Source organism: Lissotriton vulgaris, chromosome 12 (genome assembly GCF_964263255.1).
Source record: "Lissotriton vulgaris chromosome 12, aLisVul1.2, whole genome shotgun sequence".
NCBI lineage: Eukaryota > Metazoa > Chordata > Amphibia > Caudata > Salamandridae > Lissotriton > Lissotriton vulgaris.
In genome coordinates, this window is record NC_141700.1 from 114020153 (window position 1) to 114045116 (window position 24964).

The 24964-nt window shown below is 45.0% G+C and overlaps 1 protein-coding gene across 1 annotated transcript in view; it reads left to right on the plus strand.

Annotated features, from left to right (window-relative positions):
* Nucleotides 1-24964, plus strand: part of ARNT (aryl hydrocarbon receptor nuclear translocator) — a 173475-nt gene that overhangs the window by 96308 nt on the left and 52203 nt on the right. Inside the window, exons 16-18 of the mRNA XM_086947454.1 lie at nt 1635-1758; nt 4317-4419; nt 24449-24596. Of these exons, the coding sequence (XP_086803580.1) occupies nt 1635-1758; nt 4317-4419; nt 24449-24596 (375 nt within the window). The remainder of the gene's footprint in view (nt 1-1634; nt 1759-4316; nt 4420-24448; nt 24597-24964) is intronic.

The following is a 24964-nucleotide window of genomic DNA, read 5'->3' on the forward strand; positions in this document are numbered from 1 at the left end:
TGTCAAAGTGGAAGAGGTTCACACTATGGTGCAGAAAAGATAAGCTGCACAAGAGGATGCAGAAGGACTCAACAGTGCTTAAGTACCTCACGCACCTGCTCGAGGAAAACCTGAGCTCATCCTCACTAAGGGTACACCTGGCAGCCATAGTCGCTTACACAAGAGGAGAAACCGGCAAGAGCTTCTTCACATCACCGATAGTAAAGAGATTCCTGGAAGGAGCGAAAAAGATCGCACCATGAAGAGGGAGCCACCACTGGCATGGAACCTTAATTTAGTCCTGACTTAACTCATGAAAGAGCCTTTTGAACCAATTCATAAGGTCTCCCTACAAATGCTAACTATGAAAACAGCATTTTTAGTGGCAATCAGCTCGCTCCGCAGGGTGAGTGAACTACAGGCGCTAACGCTGCAAGAACCCTACATCCAGATACACAATGATAGGGTGGTGATGAGAACGGACCCACACTTTATGCCAAAGGTGGTGTCAAGGTTCCACATCAACCAGACAATACAAATACCAAGTTTATTCCAGAAACCAGCCTCAAGCGCAGAAAGGGCACTGCACACTCTGGATGCCAGAAGGGCAGTCTTGCACTACATAGAGAGAACTAAGGGACACAGGAAAACAAAGCAGTTATTTGTGTTCTTCGCAAACAGTTTCATGGGAAAACCAGTGACTAAAGGAACCATTGATGGATCGCACAAACCATACAGTTGTGCCACAAACAAGCAAGACAGGAACTGGCAGAGGGGACACGAGCCCACTCTACCAGGAAAAAAGGAGCTACAATAGCATTCCTAGCTAACACACCCATTCAAGACGTATGCCTTGCCGCAACATGGGCTTCAGTGCACACGTTCACGAAGCACTACTGTGTGGATATACAAATGAACAAGGAAGCACAAGTGGGACAGAAAGTGCTTCAACACATATTCAACAACCAACGCTCATCTTCCACCCAGCCGCCACAAATATAACAAACCGCTACAAAGTCTATGCACAGCATAGTGAATCCAGAAAGATTCACGCTGCAAAACGAATAGTTTCTTACCTGTCGGTGTAGTTTTGCAGCTTGAAGATCTTTCTGGATTCACTAGCGAACCCACCCGCCTCCGCCAGAAAGATGAGGCTGGATGAGGTGGTAAAAACAAAATCAAGACTGAAACAGACACCTTGGAGGTTAAAGCGGTGAATCACTTACTTGAACATTGCCATAGATTCGGGGAGAAAACCCAATACGAGAAAAAAGAATCCGAAGATGGCGCCCAAGGGTGGGAGCTTCCGCAACTTCACAGGAAGGACCCCAAAAGGTGGGACGTCGACGCCCACCTGGGCTACGGAAAAAAAAAGACTACGATTCCGGACCCAACCACTAGACCGCGGAATAATGCACAGCATAGTGAATCCAGAAAAATCTTCAAGCTGCAAAATTACACCGACCGGTAAGAAACTATTAGTTATAGACGGCAGAACTAGGATACTAAAATGTGCAGTAGATTTACTTTGTTGTTTTCTCCCTTTCTTGTATTTTTACTCTAGATTTTTCCGCTGTCATAGTGAACCCTCCTGGCTTACCACAAGTTGATATTGCTTGAAGAGTGAATTTTGTTTTTAATACTTTCATGCACAGATCCCAGTTCAGACAGGCACTGCCACTGGACCAGAGCACAGTAAACCACTTGAAAAAGCAGAGCCCCTGTTTGGGCAGGAACAGGATCCAAGGTTCTCTGAGATCTATACTGCTATCAGCACAGGTGAGAAGTGATCACAATTGCTCAGTGAGCTGGTGGGATTCAACATTGCTCAACCAATAATGTAGTATGTAACATGGCTAAGAACCTAATGCCTGTTCAGTCTGCCCATTTCTTGCAGATATGACTGCCAAGCACAACTAGTCTGCTCATTTCCTTGTAGATAAGGATGGCAGGCCTGGCTAGTATGCTATTTTTCTAGATGTGTGTGTTCTCTCAAATTCTCTGTATTTACAAATGCTGTGTTATGTTAGGTTGGCTGATTGTGCGCATATCACCTGGGAAGGTATCCTGATGCCTAGAGAAGGGGAGTACTGGCTTGACTGGGACTAATTAAAAGAGCAATGTTTTCAGTTTCTTTCGGAATTCTAGAACGGAGTTGGCGGCTCTAACGTGGAGTTGGAGATTAAGGATATGAGAGCCGGGCGCGAGAAAGCACGGCCAGCAGTTCTGGCTCTTTGGATGCAGGGGATATGGGCGAGCAGTAGGCCAGTGGATCAAAGTTGGGTCGGAAAGAGCTAATGTGGTTCCTCAGGTGCATAGGTTCTTTATTACGCAGTGCTTTGTATGTAGGAGTGAGTAGTTGGATCAGGGGGCATTTGTGAATGGGAAAGCAAGTTGAGATCTTTGAGGTTTGTGGATATGTTGGTACGTAGCCGGAGCTAGAGTGTGAGTTTGGCCTGGAATTCATTGGAATGCTGTGTGGTGATTCCAACATTGAGTGCCTTTCTGTAGTCCAGTTTGGGTGCTCGTTCGACTGGTGTTGAGTGGAAACAGTCTGAATATTTTCCTGAGGAGCTTGAAAGTGGGGAAGCAAGAGAATGCGATGGAATTGACTTAGATGGACATTGAGTTTTGATTGTTGATCACAATCCCTAGCTTCCTGATTGACAACAGGTCTTAATTCTGAAGGGCCATGACCAGAGTGAGATGTCTTTCCTAAAGAATACTACCTCAGTGTTGTCAGAGTGGAGTTTTAGGCAGTTAGACTTAATCCAACGGGTGACTTCTGAGAGTCGATCAACTTTGTTTGGGTACATGGGGTAAAAAAAATAAATTAACAGCAGTTTGATGGAGGGTAACCCTTTCTATGGTGGACCCTCTGGACATGTGTAACTACAGGAGAACTACAGCAATAAATTACAGAAAAGAAACACCTGTATAAACAGTTGGATTCCCATCATTCACCATAGTGATTAGTATCATCTGGGTATCCTTCCTACCATCCACTTGACCTCCTGATCATAGAGGGAATTCCCGTGGATGAACTTAAATAAGTCGTATAGGAGGCACAAAGAACCAAGACGAAGCAAAGTTCTCAATGCACAGGTGTGATCATAAATGATGTATGGGAATGATGGGTGCAGTGCAGTGATGTGAAAGTGAAGGATAAAGGATTTACAAGGAAGAAAAAACTTTTATTCGGATATCTTGTTCTTTTTGTGCACAATTTCAAATATTGTATGTTTATTGATTGTTCTTTTTGTGCACAATTTCTACAGGCACACACACCCCACCAGCCATCAGTGCACACATCAATTGTTAAAGGATCCGAAATTAACTATTGTAGCAATCGCAGGATGGCGCACTTTACTTAAAACATATTCATCTAAAGTTCAGCATGACACCATTGCTACAAAAATAAAGACACATTTTTTTGGCCTACAATTTATAGACTTTTGTTGCAATTGGTGTTGCAATATTTAGCAATGCCAATAGCTCAAACTTAATTAATGGGAGATCTATTGCATTGCAAATGCTTGTTTTACATAAAATCATGGCAGTTACATGCCTTTCTCACTTCCATGATTTCCCCAAACCAAAGTGTTGGCGGCATCGCTCCCAGCAACATCGTAAAATAACCATATGAAGGTTTTTTTTACGTTGTTGCTGGGAGCGATGCGCCGACTCTTTGCTTTGGATGAAATCACGGAGGGCAGCAGCCGGCATTATCAGCGGCAGAGCGGGCTGGAAGAAGGAGCTGCAAGGCAGGGCTGGCACACGGGTGCAGATCCAGCAACAGAGCAACGGCAGCCTGGCCAGCTCCGAGGTTTCAGTGCTTTGCCTTACTTTGGTCTTGCATCTGCGAGAGTTTAAGCTATGACAATGCCTTTTATTTCGGTTTTAAAAACCAAAACATAAATGAATGGCATTGTCAATTATATTGCCAATAGCGCAAACTCTTGTAAATGCAAGACCTATTGCATTGCAAATGCTTGTTTACATTACTGCTGGCAACCGTGCCTGATGAACGGAGGGGATAGCTACTCATAATATTGCATTTGGTGCACACTAATGTAATCTGATCTGGTCACAATTACAACACTGATAATAATAATAGGTCTAGATGATCAGCATTGAACAGAAGTAGCTCTTAAAACAGAAATGGTTGGAGACATCCGAGATAAAGTGTGCAGTTAGTAGAGTTTCCGCAGGTCAGACTTGTGCTTTGTTTGAAGCATTGACTTCTTTGCAAGGATTCTTGCTTTATGAATACCATATACATACATACATACATACATACATACATAAAACTGTAAACTATTATCTGTTTTTCATAGATCAGAATAAATCTGTTTCCAGCACGGTGACTGCCAGCCAGCAGATCTTCCCTTCAGGGAACACTTTCACGCCAGCACCACGGGTTCCTGTGGAAACCTTCAGGTGAGAGTCGAGTCATTTGTGGTTACTGGGAAAAGTTGTGATGGGTACTGTCATTCATCAGATGTTTCATGGGAGCACCTGTAATGGTGTCTACAATTGAATAGCATTGCATCCGGCATACACGTGAATCTGCTTTGATAGGGTTGATTAACTCTAAACTTTGTCACAGTAATAACTCAATAAACTGAGTTTTCTATTAGTGCTGATACATCATAAAATACAGTTTTGCAGCGTGAATCTTTCTGGATTCACTATACTGTGCATTATACTGCCATCTAGTGGTTGGGTCCGGAATTGTAGTCTTGTTTTTTTTTTTCGTGGCCCAGGTGGGCGTGACATACAACCCATTTGGTGTCCTTAGTGACGTCGACGTGCTTCCTCCGGAAGCTCCCACCTTTGGCCGCCATCTTCAGAATATTTTTTCCGCCGTTGGTTCTGGATGGTTGCCAAAGAGTTCCAGAAGTTTTGGAAGAAGTATCAAGAAAAATCGAAGATAATTGACAAAAATCAAGTTTTCAGCTACACCGGACTACAGGTCAGGTAACCAGAGCAAAGAGGGAGAAGTTTTACGACCAAAACTGCGACGTTCGACAGAGAATGCGCTCGCAGGGAGCTCCCTGAGCTCTGGGATGGAGAAAACACTGTTCAAGTTTTGCACCAATTGCCACCACAAGTACGCCCAGAATGATCATTATCCAGTCTGCAACCTCTGCCTGCCGCTCAACCACAGCAGAAAAGACTGCAACGCCTGCTCGGCGATTACACCCAAGACCCTCAGAGTAAGGGAGAGGCAGAGAAGGGCGAACCACAACATGCAGGGGCAGGGGCCACCTCCATCGCTCCAGTGGAGAAGAGTACAACATCGCCGAAGGACCGGAGGACTGCACGGTCGTCTAGGTCCGTAAGAAGACGTCGAAAATGGTAAGGGAGTCTTCGACACCTAAACACTCAAGTGACAATCGGAGGTTGAAGCTAAAACCCTGAGCGACACTCGTAGAAGTGAAGCGAAGTCCTCGAGGGGGAGCTCTGCCACCGAAACACTCGACGAAAGCAAAAGCTACCAGGGACGGTGAACAGAGCGGTTCCTTCGAAAAGGTCTCCCAATTGGCGAAAACCCTCGAAAAACTGTTGAAGGTTGCCCTTGAAAAGGACACCTCGGTGCAGAGAAAAGAAGGGCCGACGTCGAAGGCCCCGGAGAGAAGCGCTCTAACCCTCTACGCCGAACATGCTGCCGAGATGGAGAGGAAGAAGAGGAGGCTCAAGGCCGAAATGGTGAGCATCCTACAGCGGAAGAAGGACTTCGATGAGAAGATGAGCCAATACATTATCCCGCCGAAACCTGCGGTCGAAGTCGAAAGGGACGACGAGGACGCAGAACCGCCGAAAACGCCCGAACCAGTCGAGGAACTGGGAGAAGAGGACTACTATTTCAAGGGAGAAGGCAACGAAGATCAACAATACTACCAGGACTCTACGTTCTCAGAGGCACAAGACATAGAATGGCAAGATCTTGACGCCGAATTGCCTGAAGAAGGTGTAGAGACTTACTGTTCTATGCCCTCGCCGCCAGACGACATAGGGATCTACAACATGGTCGTACAGAAGGCTGCACAGACTTATGGGGTGAAAATGGAGGAGGAGAAGCCCAAGGCATGTTACCTCCTGGAAACTCTACTGCCTCAACAGACTATGAGCCAATTCCTGCCAATGCTCCCTAGTGTGCTGGATCAGGGAAGAGAGGCCTTTAAGGAGCCAGCAGTATGCAAAGCTGTGACCCCTAGAACTGAGAAGTACAAACATTCTTCAAAGGCCCCTGCATACATCCAAAGGTCAGTGCCATCCGACTCCATAATTGCAGCAGCGGCTAGGAAGAGGGCTAATGTTCCCACTAATGCCGGACCACCTCCAGACAAGGAATAGTAGTAGGATGGATCTCACAGGGAGAAAGGTGGAGAGAAATGCGGCAATACATTGGCACATTGTTGGAATTTGCAAAGAGCAGCTCACCTGGTAGAAGAAGGAAAGAACATGGCAAATATATGCCTAAAATCTGCATTGGATGCTGCAGAAACATCAAGTAGACTGATGATGATAGCAGTGACCGAGAGAAGACGCGCATGACTCAGAATTTCAGGATTCAAGCCAGAGGTGCAAAGCAATATCCTAAATACACCCTTTAATGGAGAGCAACTGTAGTTGATGACAAGTTGACGCAGCTCAAGAAGGACAATGAAACAGCAAGGTCCATGGGATCGCTGCAGTTCAGGGGAATGAGAAGAGAAACACCCACGAGAAGGCCAGGTGGTAGAAATGGAGGTAACGTGCCAACCACATCACACCAAACGTTCCAGCAAGGCTACCAAGGGAACAACCAAGGCCAGCAGCAGCAGGGACAGCAGCAGCAGAACTGGCAGTACCAACCCTGGGGACAGTCCTTTCGAGGGCACGGAAACAGACGAGGACAAACACGAAGGGGAGGCCCTCAACCAAGTGACTCCGCCATGCAACAGGCCCCCACCCTAGCATACCTCTGGGTGGGCGAAAAGACAAAAAGAAAAGATGCAGCTGAACGTTCAACGACAAACAGTACCTCGAACACTCAACACCGATAAGGGGAAGAATAAGAAACTTCATCCAGGAATGGAAGGTCACATCGGACAAATGGATTCTAAACATCATACAACATGGATACTGTATAGAGTTTAAAAAAAACAACCTCCAAACAGAAAACCAAGAAGAAAGGGACACTCCGCAAAGGAGCTCTCCCTCTTGCACCAGGAGGCATTAGAAATGCTCAGCAAGGAGGCAATAGAGATGGTACCGCAAAACCAAAGGAACAAGAGGGTTAAGTCAACTTACTTCCTGGTGCCAAAGGTCGACGAAACACTAAGACTTATCCTAGATCTAAGGTTCCGCAAAAAATTCATAAGAACTCAAAGATGACTTACCTACAAGAGGTAATACCACAAATACAGCAAGGGGACTTCATGGCTATGTTAGATTTAAAGGACAAATACTTGCACATCCCCATCAAACACAAGCGCCTGCTAAGGTTTGTGATCAACCAAAGCCACTACCAGTTCACAGTACTGGCATTCAGACTGAAATCCGCACCAAGGGTGTTTACAAAATGCCTAGCAGCTGTCGCAGCACACCTACGAAGGCAAGAATACACGTATACCCCTATCTCGACGACTGGCTCTTAAAGGCAAGTTTGTACAGTCAATGCAAACTACACATCGAGCAGGTCATACTAACACGGACAAGGCAGGGTTTCTCAATTCATTGGGAGAAATCATCAACCCAGCCAGAACAAATAAAGATATTTCTTGGGGCAGAGATTGACACCATACAGGCCAAAGTGTTCCCCAACAGGAAGAGAACATTGGCTATTACTGAAGGAAACACGTCATTAATGCAAGGGGAAAGTTCTGACAATGAGGATGGTGATCAAGCTGATGGGAATGATGACGTCATGCATTCACCTACTCCAAAGTATTCAAGTACACATGCAGCCATTCCAGGAATGGATACAGCAGCAATGGTCACAGGCAACTGGGAGTTGTTAAGATCTAGTGGTTGTCACACACGCAATGCATCAGGAAATAGCGTGGTGGAACAAACAAAAAATGTCACAGGGAAAACCATTTACACAACTAACTCCAACAGTGACCATCACGACGGACGCCTCCCAGCTGGGGTGGGGCGTGCATATTCTCAAGGTGAGAGGACTATGGTCCCAACAGGATGTGGTCAAGCACATCAATTACCTGGAACTAAAAACAGTGTTCCTAGCCTTAAAAGCGTTTCAGAAGGAGCTGTACGGAAACAGGGTCTTGATCCAAACAGACAACACCACAACCATGTTCTACATCAACAAGCAATGAGGAACACTGTCAGTAGCGCTATCAAGGCTAGTACAGGAGATATGGACATGGGCCATTCCACTGAGGATAGACCTACTAGCAATACATCTCCCAGGGAAGGACAACTTGGAGGCAGACCAACTCAGCATGCAGATGTCAGCATCCCATGAATGGGAGATCAACCAACATGAATTACAGAAAGTATTCCGGAAGTGAGGTACACCTCAAATAGACCTATTTGAAACACTGCAAAATGCCAACATTTCACATCCAGACAACCAGACCATCGGTCACAAGGGAATGCGCTGTTGGTCAAAGACATTTGCATATGCTTTTCCCCCGATTCCACTGATACACAGGGTACTCAGCAAATGCACGATCAGCAACAGGTCACTGATACCAAGAGCACCTCAGTGTGCCAGTCATGGCTCTCGCAAATAGTGGAGATGGCGCAGACCCCAGCGCACAGAGTCCCAAAAAAAGGGACCTGTTAACTATGCGGAACAGAAGGGTGATACACCCAGAGCCAGAGAGCCTCAGCCTGGTGGCATGGCTCTTGAAGACCTAGAGTTTGCACACCTCAAACTACTGGCGAGCACAATGGCGATGCTCAGGGAGGCAAGAATGCCTACCACAAGGAAATGCTACGTAGCAAAATGGAAGAGCTTCTCAGAATGATGCATTAGGGAAAAATTGCAAAGAAAAATCACAAGGGAGTCAACAGTGCTAAAATACTTAACACATCTACTGCAAAGTAAACTAAGCTACACATCCCTAAAGGTACACTTTGCGGCGATTGTGGCTCACACTAGAGGAGAAACGGGAAAACGTTTCTTCACCTCCCAAGTAGTAAAGAGATTTCTAGAAGGTGCGAAGAGGATCGCACCCCCGAACAGAATGCCAGCACCAGCATGGAACCTCAACGTAGTGCTGACCCAATTGATAAAGGCACCATTCGAGCCGATGCACAAGACTACACTGCACATGCTCACGCTAAAAACGGCCTTCTCTTAGTGGCTTCACATCACTACGTAGAGTGTGAGTTGCAGGCGCGAACACTTCAAGAGCCATACGTGCAGATACACAGTGATAGGATTGTAATGAGAACAGACCCACACTTCATGCCAAAGGTGGTGTCTCGGTTCCACATCAACCACGCAATCCAAATACCTAGTTTTTTTCCAAAAACCAACCACAAGCACAGCAAGAGTGCTGCACACACTGGACGCCAGGATGGCGGTGATGCACTTTATAGAAAGGACAAAGGAGTTCAGAAAGACTATCTTTATTTCCTTTGCAAGCAGTTTTTTGGGACCACCAGTTACCAAAAATACTATTGCACGATGGATTGCACAAACCATTCAACTATGCCACAAACAAGCTGGGCAACAGTTACAATGAGCAGCTCATGTGCACTCAACAAGGAAGAAAGCAGCAACTATTGCGTTTCTGACTAACACACCAATCCAAGACATTTGCCAAGCTGCAACATGGTCTTCAGTGCACACGTTCACTAAGCACTACTGTCTGGATTTCCAAATGAATAAAGAAGTGCAAGTGGGACAGAAGGTCTTACAACACATATTCAGAAACCAGTGCTCATCTTCCACCCAGCCACCACAATAAGGACAAACCCTACATAGTCTATGCACAGCATAGTGAAACCAGAAAGATTCACGCTGCAAGTTTCTTACCTGTCGGTGTAGTTTTGCAGCTTGAAGACTTTCTGGATTCACTAGCGAACCCACCCTCCTCCGCTAGAAAGATGATACAGGAGGAAAGGGATTAAAGATGAACAAGACTTAGAAAATGAGAATAAAAACAAGAATAACACAAGACAAGATCCAAAGATGGCGGCCTAAGGTGGGAGTTTCCGGAGGAAGCACGTCGAAGTCACGAAGGACACCAAATGGTGGTATGTCGACGCCCACCTGGGCCAAGAAAGAAAAAAGACTAAAATTCCGGACCCAACCACTAGATGGCGGAATAATGCACAGCATAGTGAATCCAGAAAGTCTTCAACCTGCAAAACTACACCAACTGGTACGACACTGTATGTTTTAGTTGTGTATCGTAAACTGGCGTAGTTAGATGTACCCAGAAAACTAAAATGAATTATCCAGTATAACACAATATTTGCTCCATACTTTCATGTGTCTTGCTTCAAGGGTTCCAGCAAAACAATCCAAAAAAACATCCACCCCAAAACTGAAACAAGTCAGTGTGTTTGTCCATAGGAAGGATAAATCTGCAGAGTTGGGAATTCTGTGATTTTGCATAGCACTAAATTCAGTCTATCCACATCATAGTGAGACTTGCAAAGGAGCCAGTGAGCTGAATTTCTCATAGAGGCGATCTTGGCTGAAGTTTTCTTCAAAGACCAGTGAAAAGGGAATACTCAGGAGCTGTGTTCTTTTGAAATTATGCATTTTAAGCCTGTGGTCTGAATCCACTTCTGTCCCGCAACTGGATTTGCAATAAAGATTTACCATGGACTCAAACTTATCTATACATTTTCTTTCATCTTCTCTATCCCCATCACGGGGTCGCAAGGTAAACTAAATAAAAGTATCTATTAAAAGCCTACCTTTTCTTTTAGTGACTGGTTCTGTGTGAAACTCCCTGCAAAGAATAGAAATTTCTATTTAAGCCATCTCGGACTAGGGGAATTAAGAAGATCTTTAGAGGCGACTACTCATAATGGCCAAAGGCAGATTATTGGTACCTCCTGGATGTCATCAGGGATACCAAATGAAATTGATGATGTCCTCGTCAACCATGCATGCCATTTAACATGTTGTGAGTGATGTCATATAAGGTCATAAGCAATGCATAAGAGACTCAGAGCTGTGATTAGTTTACCTAACCATAACTGGTGAATTTTAGTGGTTTACGCCCAACCACCAGTGATGACCAATAGTTGCCGGACATCAGACTTAGGCCACAGACCATGCCATGCGTCCAACCCCTGCTACGTGCACAACCCCCCATCTGTCATTTTTTTTCCTGCCATTTTTCTCTATTGCTCTACATCACGCCACTTCTGTTGTTTATTTTTAACTCTGTGAAAATTGTGTGATTTTTCTTCCAGAAATTAGCAGGCAAATATATTAAATAAAATGGTGGATGTAGAGATTGGGGTTTGACTCTTGAATCGTACAGTTTCCATAGTTTTTTCATGGTCTGTTACATAGGTTTTTAACCCCCCCCCCCCCCCCCCCCCCCCCCCGCCCATACTGCCTGTACCACTGCCCTTGAGGGCCAGGCATTTATTCTAGTGCCTCTTCTTTCCTGGGGGATTTTCTGATGTGAAAGTCGCAATCTGAAATTAAATAGATTGTAATTTTTAAGACTGCAATTTAATAATTAAAAAACTTCTGCAGAGACCTTAATCAACTAATTACATTTGTTAAAAGGAGTTGTGAATCTCTGAATTGCGACTGTACAAAAGTGTTTACCCTTTCCAACCTACCCATTACCCTTTTCAAACACCTATTTCTTGAAAACACATTTTCACCAAACCATCGGTAGCAAACTTTGAGTATATAAGGTTCTACTTGCATACCAAGTTTGCTGTAAAACCATTCAGTACAGAGTGCACGAAATTTAGTATTCTGAAACTTAGTTGACAATGCTGTAATATTGCCAAACTCCGTGCAAATCTGTTCACGGGAGGCTGGTCAATAAAGACCTCATCGGTACGAAACTCTAAAAGGTACATTTAGTCCGCCCATTACTTACAATGTGTTGGCATTCTTATCACTCTTCTTTGCGGTCATCTAATTTGGCAGCGTCACTTCCTTTTCTTTCTGTGGCGCATGGACTAATTACTGATCGATTTATCTTAATTAGTGTTATACTGCTGCTCGCGCTGTATTAGTTTAGTCATTTTTATATAGTGCAAACCCGATCTGAAGGTAATGGAGCGCTTTAAAGGAGCACGCAAGGCACGCAGGATGTTGAGCCAACGCCGCTCCTGCTTGTTTTTAGTCATTTTCAAAGAATAGGACTCCGGCGTGAACTCTGAGCCATAGGTACTTACCTCTTAAAAGGCTGCAGTAGAAATCCGCTAACATTTTTAAAATAAATCTAATGTGAAATTCATTACCTGGTTGTTGTTTGAAGTGCTTGGTGCTCTGCACCACCACAAGGAGGAGACAGACTTGGCAGCAGCCTCGCTGCAAATACATTCCTTCGCTACTTTTGTATTTTTTTCTAATGAATGATGTTTCTAATTACCCTTGTGACATGGCTGTTGTCCAGTGAAAATAGCGAGTCCGCAAAACTTTACAACAATAATTTGAGCGCATTAAATGATTATATATTTTTTTCCATTTGAAAGGCAGCACAGACATTATGCTTTGGAAATGCATCCAGTTTGACTGTATACATATTGTATTGTGGCCAAGTACAGATAGCCCGTTTGAGGGTTTTATTACACACAAAACAACAATTTAAATTGAAAGCCGCCTTTAAAAGATATAACATCTACCAACCGTGGTGATTTAATAATTCCCATTGAAATATAGCAAATACCATTCTCGTTTGGCATCAAAATAATATTTTGTAAATGTACGAAAATGCTGCTACTGTTACACTTTAAATTCGACAATTCATTTTCAATGTTGTGCATGCATTAACACCAAAGCCCCTTCCCTGGATAGAAATACGTTATTTGGAATTCATTATGGCAGCGTATTGTAAATTAGTGCATTTCCTTAAAACAGAATATATTTTATAAATGTTCGCTGTTCATTATTTCCTTCCCATCCCAAAAATACTGCCCAGGAAAGAACCAGCTGATATATAATACCCACCTTTTCAGGTCACTTGAAAGGGGGCCTACTGAACAGGGGAACTGATCACTTATTGATTGTAATAACACTTACCAGGTAACCCTCTTACTGGAAAATAACCAAATGCTTACCGTATTGTGGATACCCTCGTTGTCTTTAACAAAGACACAGTGACCGGCATCAATGTTTGTCATTATTAAGCTGTACAAAGTATTTATAAAACAATGAGCCCTTTAAAACATGCTACAAGAGATTTACTATTCTAATGCAAGACTGAAAGAAACCAAGTTACTTACCTGTAACTTCAGTTATCCAGTATTGGTATCTTTCATAGATTCACATGCCTGAATCATTCCCCGTCGCCGAGGCGGGAGTCCCACGGTATATAAAAAGGCAGTGCCAAAAGTAAATTACAGTACACTATGAGAAGGCCTGAGGCCTAGATTGTAGTAGCCTATCTACCTCATTATGCTCAAAAGACCAAAGTCTTTGCACCAACCAATCAGCTCACAGCACCCTCTAGAACCTTCCCTGCAGAGCCAGTTCTCCTCAGATTTTCGTAGCACAAGTGGGAATGAGTATCCCAAACTTAGAGAATTGACTCTCCGGGGAGGAGGGTGGGTGCATGTGAATCTATGAAAGATACCAATACTGGATAACTGAAGTTACAGGTAAGTAACTTGTTTTCTTATCCAGTATTGGGGTATCTTTCATAGATTCACATGCCTGAATCAGAATAGCAAGCAGTAAGCCAGGCAAAAGTTGGTTGCGGATGGTGGGAGACTTATTGTGTTGCACCCCCATAAACTTATGTTTAACAACCAACAATTGCAAAGTAAATGATCTACTAATAAAAGTATGTCTAAATTCAAAAGAGTAGTCATCCAGTACTCCACGGGAAAGGAATATTAGCATAACATAAACAAGCAATCTGTGAAATATGCCTTCTTTTATATCAACAAAAATACTGAATAGTATACACATATTATAAAATGAACCAAACATTGTTATCTGAATATGCTCTTTCAGAAACGGGTGACATAAAACGGCTTGGCCAACTGCCTCATCCTCTTGATTTGCTGATTGCAGGCAGCAATGTCTTGTAAATGTGTGGACATTCTTCCATGTCGCAGCACGGCAAATGTTCTCTAGCGTCACTCCTGCAAACAATACTGTAGATGCTGCTACAGCTCTTGTAGAGTTAGACCTTACAGTCCTTTGTAGTGGTCGGTTAGCTTTAACATGGCAGAAATGGATCACAGAGGCGATCCATCTGGAAATTGTGGCTTTTAGTGACCGCTTTCCCCAGTGTAGTTTAGCCATAAGCCACGAATAGCTGATCTGACTTTCTGAAGTTCTTTGAAGATAAAACTTAAACATCGTTTAATGTCCAGAGAATGTAGTGTTCTTTCCGCCGGGGTTGTAGGATTTGGGAAGAAAACCCGCAATTTCATTGGTTCATTCAGATGGAACTGAGAAGGCACTTTGGCTATGAAACTTGGATTTGTTCAGAAAGTGACATACTCTTGAGAAAAATGTAAGAAAGGTTCTTTGATAGTGAAAGCCTGAATTTCTCCTATTCTCCTGGCAGAAGTTGGGGCTAAAAGCAGGGCGACCTTCCATGTCAAGAATTTGAGGTCTGCTTTGTGGATTGGTTTGAACGGGTTCTTCATCAGCTGTGAGGACCGTGTTGAGTTCCCATTCCGGTGGTGAAGGTTTAATTGGAGGATAAGTCCGGAAAAGACCCCTAATGAATTGCTTTATCAGTGACGAAGAGCATAGTGATGGAGTGTCAGCCACTTTCCTGAACCTGGATAAAGCGGCTAAATGGACCTTTATGGACGAGAATGAAAGACCAGAGCGAGCCAAATGTAAAAGATAAGGCAGAATTTTCTCCGTTTGAGCTTCGATAGGGTGTAAAGCGTTTGAAGCACACCAGGAACAGAAACGCTTCCATTTGAGACGATAGGTCTTCAACGTGCTCTGGGCTCGTCCTTTTTTCAAGATGTCCCGGCAATCTTGAGGAATTGGTAGGTGTTGAAATTCTAAGAAGTTAGGAGCCATGCGTGCAATTTCAGAGATTGAGGGTCTCGGTGAAGTATCTGGCCCCCGTTGCGTGACAGTGTTGGAGCCAGTAGAAGTTTGATCGGAGGCTCCTGTGACAGCAACATGAGCTCCTGAAACCAATATTGACGAGGCCATCTGGGAGCAATCAGAAGAAGACGGCAGCTCTCCAATTTCATCTTGTGCAACACTCGTGGAATCAGCGGGATAGGAGGAAAGGCGTAAGCATAGATCCCTGACCATCGCATGGACAGGGCATTCCCTCTTGACCCCTGTTGTGGGTATCTGCTGGCGTAATACCGGCATTTCTTAAGTCTGAAACACCTTGCTCAATTGCGTGTTGTCCAGCTCCCATTCGTGGCAATCCGACAAGGATCTGCCCAGTTTGTCTGCCAGGGTATTGTGCAGACCTTTGATATGTTCCGCCTTGAGAGTTATGTCGTGAAGCATTAGCCATTCCCATAACTCTTGAGCTTCTTTTGATAGTGTAGCTGACCTTATCCCTTCCTGCTTGTTTATATAAAACATGCTGGTGGTATTGTCTGTTCGGACCAGGACTGAAGACCCCACAATTCTTGGGAGGAACGCTTGTAGAGAGAGGAAGATGGCTTTCAACTCTAGACTGTTGATGTGGCATTTCTTGTGTTATTTAGACCATTTGCCTTGCACCTGCAAGTCTTGGAGATGGCCTCCCCAGCCTTCCATGGACGCATCCGTCGTCAGGACAAAGACTGGAGGAGTTTGCAAGAACGTGAGTCCTTGTCTTAGATTTTGAAGTTGTGTCCACCATTGAAGAGCATCCACTATACGTGGGGTGACTTTGATAATTTCCTCGAAGGAGCCTGTCGCTTGCTGCCATTGAAGACGTAGCTCCTCCTGTAGAGGAAGAATTTTGAGACGTGCCAGCGGAATGAGGTTTATGGCTGAGGAACACATTCCCAGAAGTATAGCAAAGAGGCGAACAGAAAGTGACTTTCTTTTGGATAGCTTTATGGCCAATGCCTGTAGACGGAGCTGTCTTTCTTGAGACAAGAATGCCTTGCATCGTATCGTGTCCAGACAAGCTAGTAAGAAAAGTAGGATTCTTTTCGGAACAAATTGAGACTTCTTTTCGTTGACAGTGAGACCTAGGGATGCAAACAGATTACGGCACACTGTTCTGTCGCTCTGCACCCTGCATTTTGATGGGCCTTTGACCAGCCAGTAGTCCAAGTACGGGAAAACCTGGATCCCTGATGAGCGTAGTGCTGCTGCTACTGGGGCTAGGCACTTTGCAAAAATCCTTGGCGCCGACTTGAGGCCAAATGGGAGAACTTTGAACTGATAATGGGCGCCAGCCACAGTGAAAAGGAGATACTTCCGATGTTTTGGATGGATTGGGATGTGGAAGTATGCGTCTTCCATGTCCAAGGAAGCCATAAAATCTCCCTCGTTGAGGCAATTTAGAATTTCCGAAAGTGACTGTGAGAAGTTGGCCTGGTATATGATGATCACTATTCTAGTGAGCACCTTGCACCAGTCCAAACAACCCTTATAGTGATGGTTGTAAAGTCAACCTTATAGACCAGCTATATCCTAGGGGTAGCATGGACAAAGCAGTCTTAGGCTAAACTCAAGAGGGCATGTGAAGCCAGCTGTTTTACCATATGCAATCCCTTTAATACCAAATGAAAGGACACCACACAAAACAAACCCCTGAACTCTTTAGGAGCACAGAAGCGCAAGCGCAAAACAAGGAACTTAATATAACATACAAAAGTTGCACAAATATGGATAGGCCGGGGTGGCCTGCTAAACCATATACTAAGAAATGGTATAAGTACCACGTCACGAACAATGGTAAGGTATTGGGCCTTGGCAATCGCTGGGGCTACACTGATCTAACACTGGTTAGGGAGCAGGAGCCCCACGGGATGCGTGTGCAGTGTCTAAAGGCACACGCGTTCACACATAGAAGTCAATGGGTGCGTAAAAGTTATAAAGTTAAAGATTTGGGAGTCTTCAGACTGGACAAGAACTTATCCACTAGAAACTAGGACACTAGGGATGTAAACCTTTACAGGAGCACCGTAGTACTCTCGTTACCGAACGCACAGGAAGCGGGTGCATAGGTCCAAAGGTGTGTCGGGTTTCGTCGTGAAGATCTATGGAGCCTTGGAGTAAAGATGCTGCAGGCGGCCAGCAGAGGAGAGTCCGGGTGGATCCAAGGGTGGATCGAAGATGAAGAGTACCTGAAAGCAGAGGGGACAGAGTCTGGGTCACTAGCCAGTGACCAGGATGGAACCAGGTGATGTTGCGTTGCAATCAGGTGCTGATGGAAAGCTTGTCTCTGCAGCCACGTGGACCAGAAGGGGTAGACAACGACCAGGATGGAGGCACGGACTGTCCCACGAAGGCTCTCGCTGTCGGCGGTGTCGGCTTCAAGATAGGGACCAACAAGCCTTGGCAAAGGCAACCCACGCAGGAGTCGATGTAGGCTTCTTACTCAGACCAGCAAGGTCTGAGGGGCTGCTGCTTTTGAGGGAAGCAAGGGCCAGTCTGGAGCAACCATACCAGTCGTGAAGTTTCACGAGATCGTCGCCAAGATGGCCACTAGCCAACGGGCAAGTGACCGGGCAGACGCTTCGAGCAGGAAAATGCAAAAGGGCCCCACGCAGAACTCGTGGAGTGTGCAGGGCTGATCTTCGGTGCAGATGCTGCTCGGGGCTGGGGCTTCTCAATCCCCAATGCACATCTTCGAGGGGGCCTCGGGGGCTGCGCAGTTAGCAGGTCGCAGACTTATCAAGATGGCCGGTCCCACGTCCCATGTCTCTCGTCGCCTCCATGGTTCTCAGCTTTGCAGGGACTGTGGATCGGGTTGTTGGCTGTCTGGGAATCCGGTTCTTGTCAGTCTCTGGGCTCGGGCTCCGGCGGAAGGCAGCGGCAAAGCAAGTCGTCGATCGCTGGATGGTGCCTGCTTGTACAGGGTGGTCACTCCTTGACCACAAGGGAGATTCTTCAGTCGTCTTCTTCCAAAGTAGAGTGATGAAGGTCCAGAGTTTCGTTTCAGTGTTTCAGTCAGGATAATCTAAAGTCTCTAGACTCAGCTCCTACCTATATACGAATCTTAGGGCCTGGATTACCTGCTAGGTCTCTCCTATGGGTGGGATCAGGGAAGGGGGTGGTTACACTCCTTTCCCCTTGTCCAGTTTCGCGCCAGAGCTGGGGCAGGGAAGCCCCAGCACCGGTTTGAACTGGACTATGCATGGGACAGCCTGTGTGCCCCAGGCAGTGTCTCAATCCTTTCAGCCCTCCCTGTCCCAATACACAAAGTCCTGTCTGGGGTGGTGCCAGCACCTCCCAAGGCAGGAAACCTATTGTCCAAGCCTCCCTCGCTGGAAGGACTCCCAGCAGCAGGAGGTCAGACTTGTGTCTGTGGCAGCAGCATCCATTTTGTGATGCTGAGGCTCTGGTTAACTTTAACCGGGAATAGTAGGAACAACATGTCTTCTCCCTCTAGAAGGGTGGAATGCTACCCCAGTCGCCAGAACTGGCGAGGGGGTAGTATTCCAAATCGTATGACACCTTACTCGACATGTTTTGATAAAGCCAAACCATAGTTAGCATCTAACCGCGAGGATTAGAATGCACTTAAGAGTATGTGGTATGGCAATATCCTAGAACAGCTAAAGGAAATGGTTCCGATAGCTGCAGACAGACTCTGCTCATGCTAGAGCATCATCTCACATAAAACCAAGCACTCTGCCTCCAAGATTGTTCAGGCCTGCCATAGGACTGACTTATAGGTGTATATATGTCTAGATATAAGGTTAGATATAGGTATACTATATCTAAGCAAGGGGTGATTACACCACCTTGCCCCAGCTGAGTGATCAGCCAGTTGTGTCAATCTTGGTGGCATAATACATGCTGCAGCCCCTGGTAGACCTTGGATGGACCTATGCCCTGGGTACCTATAGTACACTGTACAGGGGCTCATAAGGTGATCCAGTATCTAATTGGAGATGTACCTAGGGTACATGGAGTCCATTTTAAAGAGAGAGCAGATAGCCTGGGGCCCTGATTAGCAGGATCCCAGGCCAACTACGTCGAAAACCAGCTAAACACTAGGAAACAAATCTGGGGTAACCATAGTCAGGTATCCACCTTCCTATAGTGACCATGCAGAAACCCTGCTTCTTGAGATATTTGTTGAGTTTGCGCAGGTCTAGGATCGGTCACCATTCCCCTGATTTCTTTTTTATGAGGAAAAAACAGGAATAGAAGCCTGTCTGCCTCTGATGTACTGGAACTTTTTCTATAGCGTTCTTGAGGAACATCGAATGAACTTCCTTGAACAATAAGTGAAGACGAGTGGGAGGGGACCCCTGGGCGGAGTTATTGGTGGTTTGCTGACAAACTCCAGGGTGTGCCATGTTGTACTAAGTCCAGTACCAACTGATCGGATGTAATCCACTGCCACTGTTCTTGAAAGGCAGATATCTTCACGCCCACAATGAGGGAAGGAAATAAGGTTGGCGTCCGGCTGATCTCACTGTTTTCTATGAGTGTCTCGCCCTTGATTGTTTGTGCGCTTTCGTCCACCTTGGCGAGGGAAACTAGCGGTTCCAGGCTGTCGATGAAAAGACGAACTTTGCCGGTACTGAGGCTGATATTGTCTGCCTTGCTGGTAGTAGTTTCCTCTAGAGGAGTATCCACGTCCTCTAGCACCTCTAAACGATCCTCTCTTTTACTGCAAAGAACCTAGGGATATTGCAGTGTCAGTATCCGTCTTGATTGCCTGGAGATCCTCGTCGATGTGCTTCCCAAATAGAGACTCCATCATAAGCCATGTCCAGGATCTTAAGTTGGACTTCGGGCCTTAAGGTGGTAGCCTTTAGCCAGCTCTATCGTCTGAGAACTGCAGCTCCTGCCAGCTGTCTAAAGTTCGTATTAGCAATGTCCAAAGCGCAGTCGATGGTTTCTGCCGCTGCACGTTCCCCCTCCGTTACGATCTTGCGTGCCTCCTGTCTTTTATCCTTTGGGATTTGATTAATCAAACCAGCTATCTCGGACCACATTTGGCGATCATAGCGCCCTATAATCGCTAAAGAATTTGCAGCTCTGATCGAGGCAGCAGCCATGGTGGAAAATTTCTTACCAATAAGGTCCAAACGACGCCCCTCCTTATCCGGTGGTGTAGTGATAGGGGTGGCTGGGTTTTTAGATCTTTGCTGCTCGGCCTGCGAAATGACAGAATCCGGCCGCGGGTGTCCAATGAGGCATGCAGGACTAGCGAGAGGAGCGCAATATTCCTTATCTATCCTTGGCAACACTGCTGGAACTGAAGCAGGATTTTTCATCACCTTGACAGCTTCTTTCCAGATATAATCTATAATAGGAATGGCTCTTGACACCTTCCTAGTTTCTTCTTTAAAATCATGGAAGAAACATTCTGTCTGCTCCACTGTCACCGGCAACTGAAATCTAGTTGCAGCTCGCTGCATGAGATTATGGAAACCACCTATGTCTTCAGGCGGTGAGTCTGAAGGCAGTGGAGTTGGTGGAGACGGCATGGGAATAACGTAGTCCTCCCACGGATCCAACGGTGGAATATTAGGTAACTCTCCTTCCTCTACTTCCTCATCCGAAGAAGTGTCTGGGGTCTGCGTAGTCAAGGCAGGTTGTGGAGTTTCCGTGACCGGAGACCTGGGCGGTAGAACTTCAGGTTGAGAAACTTGGAGAGCAGGTTGGGCTGGGGCCACCACCTGTTGAGGTGGAAAACGTTGTTTATAATCTGCCAGCATAGCCTGTAAATCTTGGATGAGGCTTGGTGGTAAAGACTGGCCTCCGAAACTTGAGACCTCCTCCGGTATTCTATATGATGAGGGACTACAATGTCCTCCTGATAATAATGCCCGGAATAAGCATCCTCTTCTTAATCATCCTCCTGGCATTTAATATTTAACTCTGAGGGATGGTGACCTATTCCAAAAGCTCCCTCACTGTCATCATCCTCAAAACGTTCCTCTTCGTCATCAGCATAAGTCTCTAGGAGATGAGCGGACAAAAGTGGCGAAATGTTAGATTCTTGCTGTCTCTGGTATGATACTAATTGAAAGGTCTTTGAAGAAAGCGGGGTAGAAAAAAACCTGTTTCACAGCTAAAGGCTTAGATAAAGCAGTATCTTTTTGTCTTGATGCCACCGATGATAACGGTGTCCGTCGTCGTCGATATGTTCTTTGTCGACGGGGTCGACAACGAAGGATTCGCCGTCGACTGACTCGACGTCGACAGGCTCAACGTCAACAGGCTCAACGTCGATGGACCTTGCTTCTTAGTCGACGAGACGGTAGTCGACGGTACCATAGAGGACTTCGTCGACGGGGGCTTCGTCGACGAGTGCTTCTTCGTCGTCAAGGCTGTCGTCGACTAATCGTTGACGAGGGTTCTTTTAGCCACAATACAGATTCTTTTGGACAGGATAGGAGAAGTGATGGCTGTAGTGCAGATCGTAGATGTCGAAGTAGAAATGGTAGTCACAGGTGAGGAGACAGAAGAGCTCTTACTCACGGTTTTCTTAGTAGATTCCTTGGTGGCTGAGGCTTCAGAGATATTAGATGGAGATCTCTGTGAAGAGCCTGAAGTGGAGTGGGTGGTTTTAACATGTTTTCGCCCCTCACTTGAATTATCCTCCTTGAGATCTCACTCTCTTACTGGAGGTAGAGGCTCTGTCATCATCATCCGTAGAAGAGGATTTTAGCCACAAAAGTACTCCGGCTTCCCATCCCTTAAAGTTTTAGAAGGGAAGGTGCGGCAGATCTTGCAATTTTTTGCCTCATATTTAGGATAAAGGCAATAAATGCAGTCCTCATGTTGGTCCTTAACATGTACCCTTTTTTTCTCGCATTTTCTACAAGGTCTAAACCAGGTCTTCTTGTCAGATATCCTGAAGCTTTGATGAAGAAAACTGAGTCAAGACTCAGGGAGACTCCCTTCCACACGAAGTGCGGTGCAAAGACTTTGGTTTCTATAGCATAATGAGGTAGATAGGCTACTACAATCTAGGCCTCATGCCTTCTCATAGGGCCTACTACTGTAATTTACTTTTGGCACTGCTTTTTTATATACCGTGGGACTCCCGCCTCGGCAACGGGGAATGATTCAGGCATGTGAATCTATGAAAGATGCCCTTATACTGGATACCCTAATACTGGATAAGCTCTGTTATGCATGGCTCTTTTTACTACTATAGCAGCATAGTGAAGAAAAACGAGCATTGACAAAGCCAATAGGATGCGTCTATGGGAACTATTTGCTTTGGCGATGGTTTGTAACCCTGGCATACAGCAGCTTTGCAGAGTGGCTAAAACTAATTTAAGACCGTTCTATGTACTGCATTATATGAATGCAGTGGCAGAGCCAATAGTTCTCAAAGGCAAGACCTATTGGCTTTGGCAATGGGTTTTTTTCTTTACTACTCTGCTAGAGTAGTAAAGAGAATGGTGCTTAACAGAGCTTCCAGCCTTACATTAGAAATGCAAATCGGTTTGTTATGATCCAGCAAACAAATACTTAAGAGCTGAAATTCTCCTATTGCAGAACGCACCGCACAGCAAAACTTACACAAACCTCCATTTTTTGGTGGTGCTAAGCAGCTTTTTTTTCCCAAATGACATTATCAGAGCATTGCTCAGAGCATGGTGGGCAGCGTGAGCTATGGTCTGCATTGTGTACCAAAGCTGGCAAATTTTGTGGCTTTTATTCGGTCCGGTACACTGAACACAACTGAGATGCAACTGTTTTTAACAGTTTTTTTTAATTTTAATTTAGTGCTGCATTCACTTGAGCATTGCCTTTTGTATTCCTATTTTTCAAACTGTCCATTGATCAATTATTTGAGTCTGGCACTTGCGTTTAGCTGTGGATTTATCTTTTCCCACAATAATAAAATAGTGATTTTTTTTTTTTTGATGAAGTATGATTTTCAAGACAGGTCAAAGTTTTTGGATCCCTTTGGCCATCATATTCCTTGAAAAATTCAAATGTGCTTGAAAGAAATGTGAGTTTGCACATCACCATTTTAAACTTCACAGAAATACAAAAGTCTTATCCGTGAATATTCGAGTGAAGCTGAACCAGAACCTTCTTAAAATGCTAGTACCTCAAAAACGACTTGACCGAATTATACCGAGTACTCTTTCTGAGTTAAGTTCTACAATCAAATGAAGTTTGGAGTAAATCTGTTCAGCATTTTTTGCTGTAGCGGCGAGCAAAATTTTCTATGGTAGCCAAAGTGGAAAAATGTACCCTCTTTGATCCACTCCAGCCATCCTCGCCCCTTTTAAAAAAAACTTCCACCCTGGACCAAACAGAAAATGTCATGACTGGGCCTTGGCAGGATAAGCTAGAGAGTACAAATGTTGTGCAGTTCCTTCCAATTGTAACACAGTTCTAGGCAACTCAATAAAATGGCTTTTCAACTACAAGTGCAAGTGAAACCATAACTATACAATTTCGAACGTCACTATTTTATCCATAATTTTGGGTTACCTTTTTTGAGATTATGATTAACTTGTAACTCTCGGGTTCCTTAATGATGGAGAGGGCTGAAGTAATTAAGTCAGCACGGCAGGGGGTCGCTGGGAGAAAACAAGCTTTTTGGTCCTTTGAAGAAAAGCCTCATGGTCGGGGTCATCAAATGATCATGGAGTCTTTGCTGAGAGTTTTCAGTTTTACATGAGCATTAAGAACATATGCAAATTACTAAAATATGTCAGTATAACCTACAAGGGAGTAACTTGATTTTCTCTAGCTTGGGAATCTTTACGTTTAGATAGAGACGAACTGTGTGAGTTCATGGTAATCAAAAAGAAACAAAAGTAGAGCTGGGAAGCAGATTCTTTCAAATTCCTGTCTACAGGCTAAAGAACTAATCAAAGATTGTTATGTAGTTTCCAGACTCTTGGTTAAGTTAAGCACAGGGATCTGTCATATGTGTTTTCTGGAATATATGATTCAACAGAAGAAATACTTTGTGGGAAATTTGTATTACATTTATATAACTTTTATAAACTGCTGAACCTGCAGTAAACCTACAACCAGCTCCCTGTATGGGACTGGAAAATAGGGCAGCCATGCATGCAGCCTTTGTTTCCCTACACACCAAATAATTTGTTTCATTTCAATAGACCAGTCAGAGCTTAATATAAGCTCTATAACCTTTCCACGTAAAACACATTCGAGTTTGGCAAGATTCTTGCTTTTATCAAAATTGCTGTCAGTGCATTACACTATTAAAAATAACGTGCTCTGCTTTTTCAGAAGTGGCGCTGGCATGGTGCCACCTGGGAATATTATTCAGCAGCCATCAGCAGGACAGATGTTGGCGCAGATTTCTCGCCATGCTAATCCAACACAGGTGACCGGGACCAACTGGAGCTCTGGGACTCGCCCGACCTTCACAGCACAGGTGGGTATCTTTTCTTGAAGCATTAGCAACAGTACACGTTATCTTCGTGGCCTGTGAGATCTGGGTTTGATTACCTAAAAATATATGTTCGAGGCATATGAACTGCAGATAGTACTCTGTGCATTAGAACGCCACCTGGTGTTGAGCTCGGATGATTGCAGGATGTCGTCTTCTTGGAAGAAGTCTTTGCTAGTCCCAATAGGTGACTCCTCCGTTGGACAACACTGCGCATGGGCATCGGCTCCATCCTCAGATTGTTTTTTTCCGCCACTGGGTTCGAATGAAAGTTTCTCCGCTCCGGCCAGAAACCGTTTTTCTACAACTTCGACGAGCAGAACTTCATAAAGCAACCACTACCTGCCTTCGAC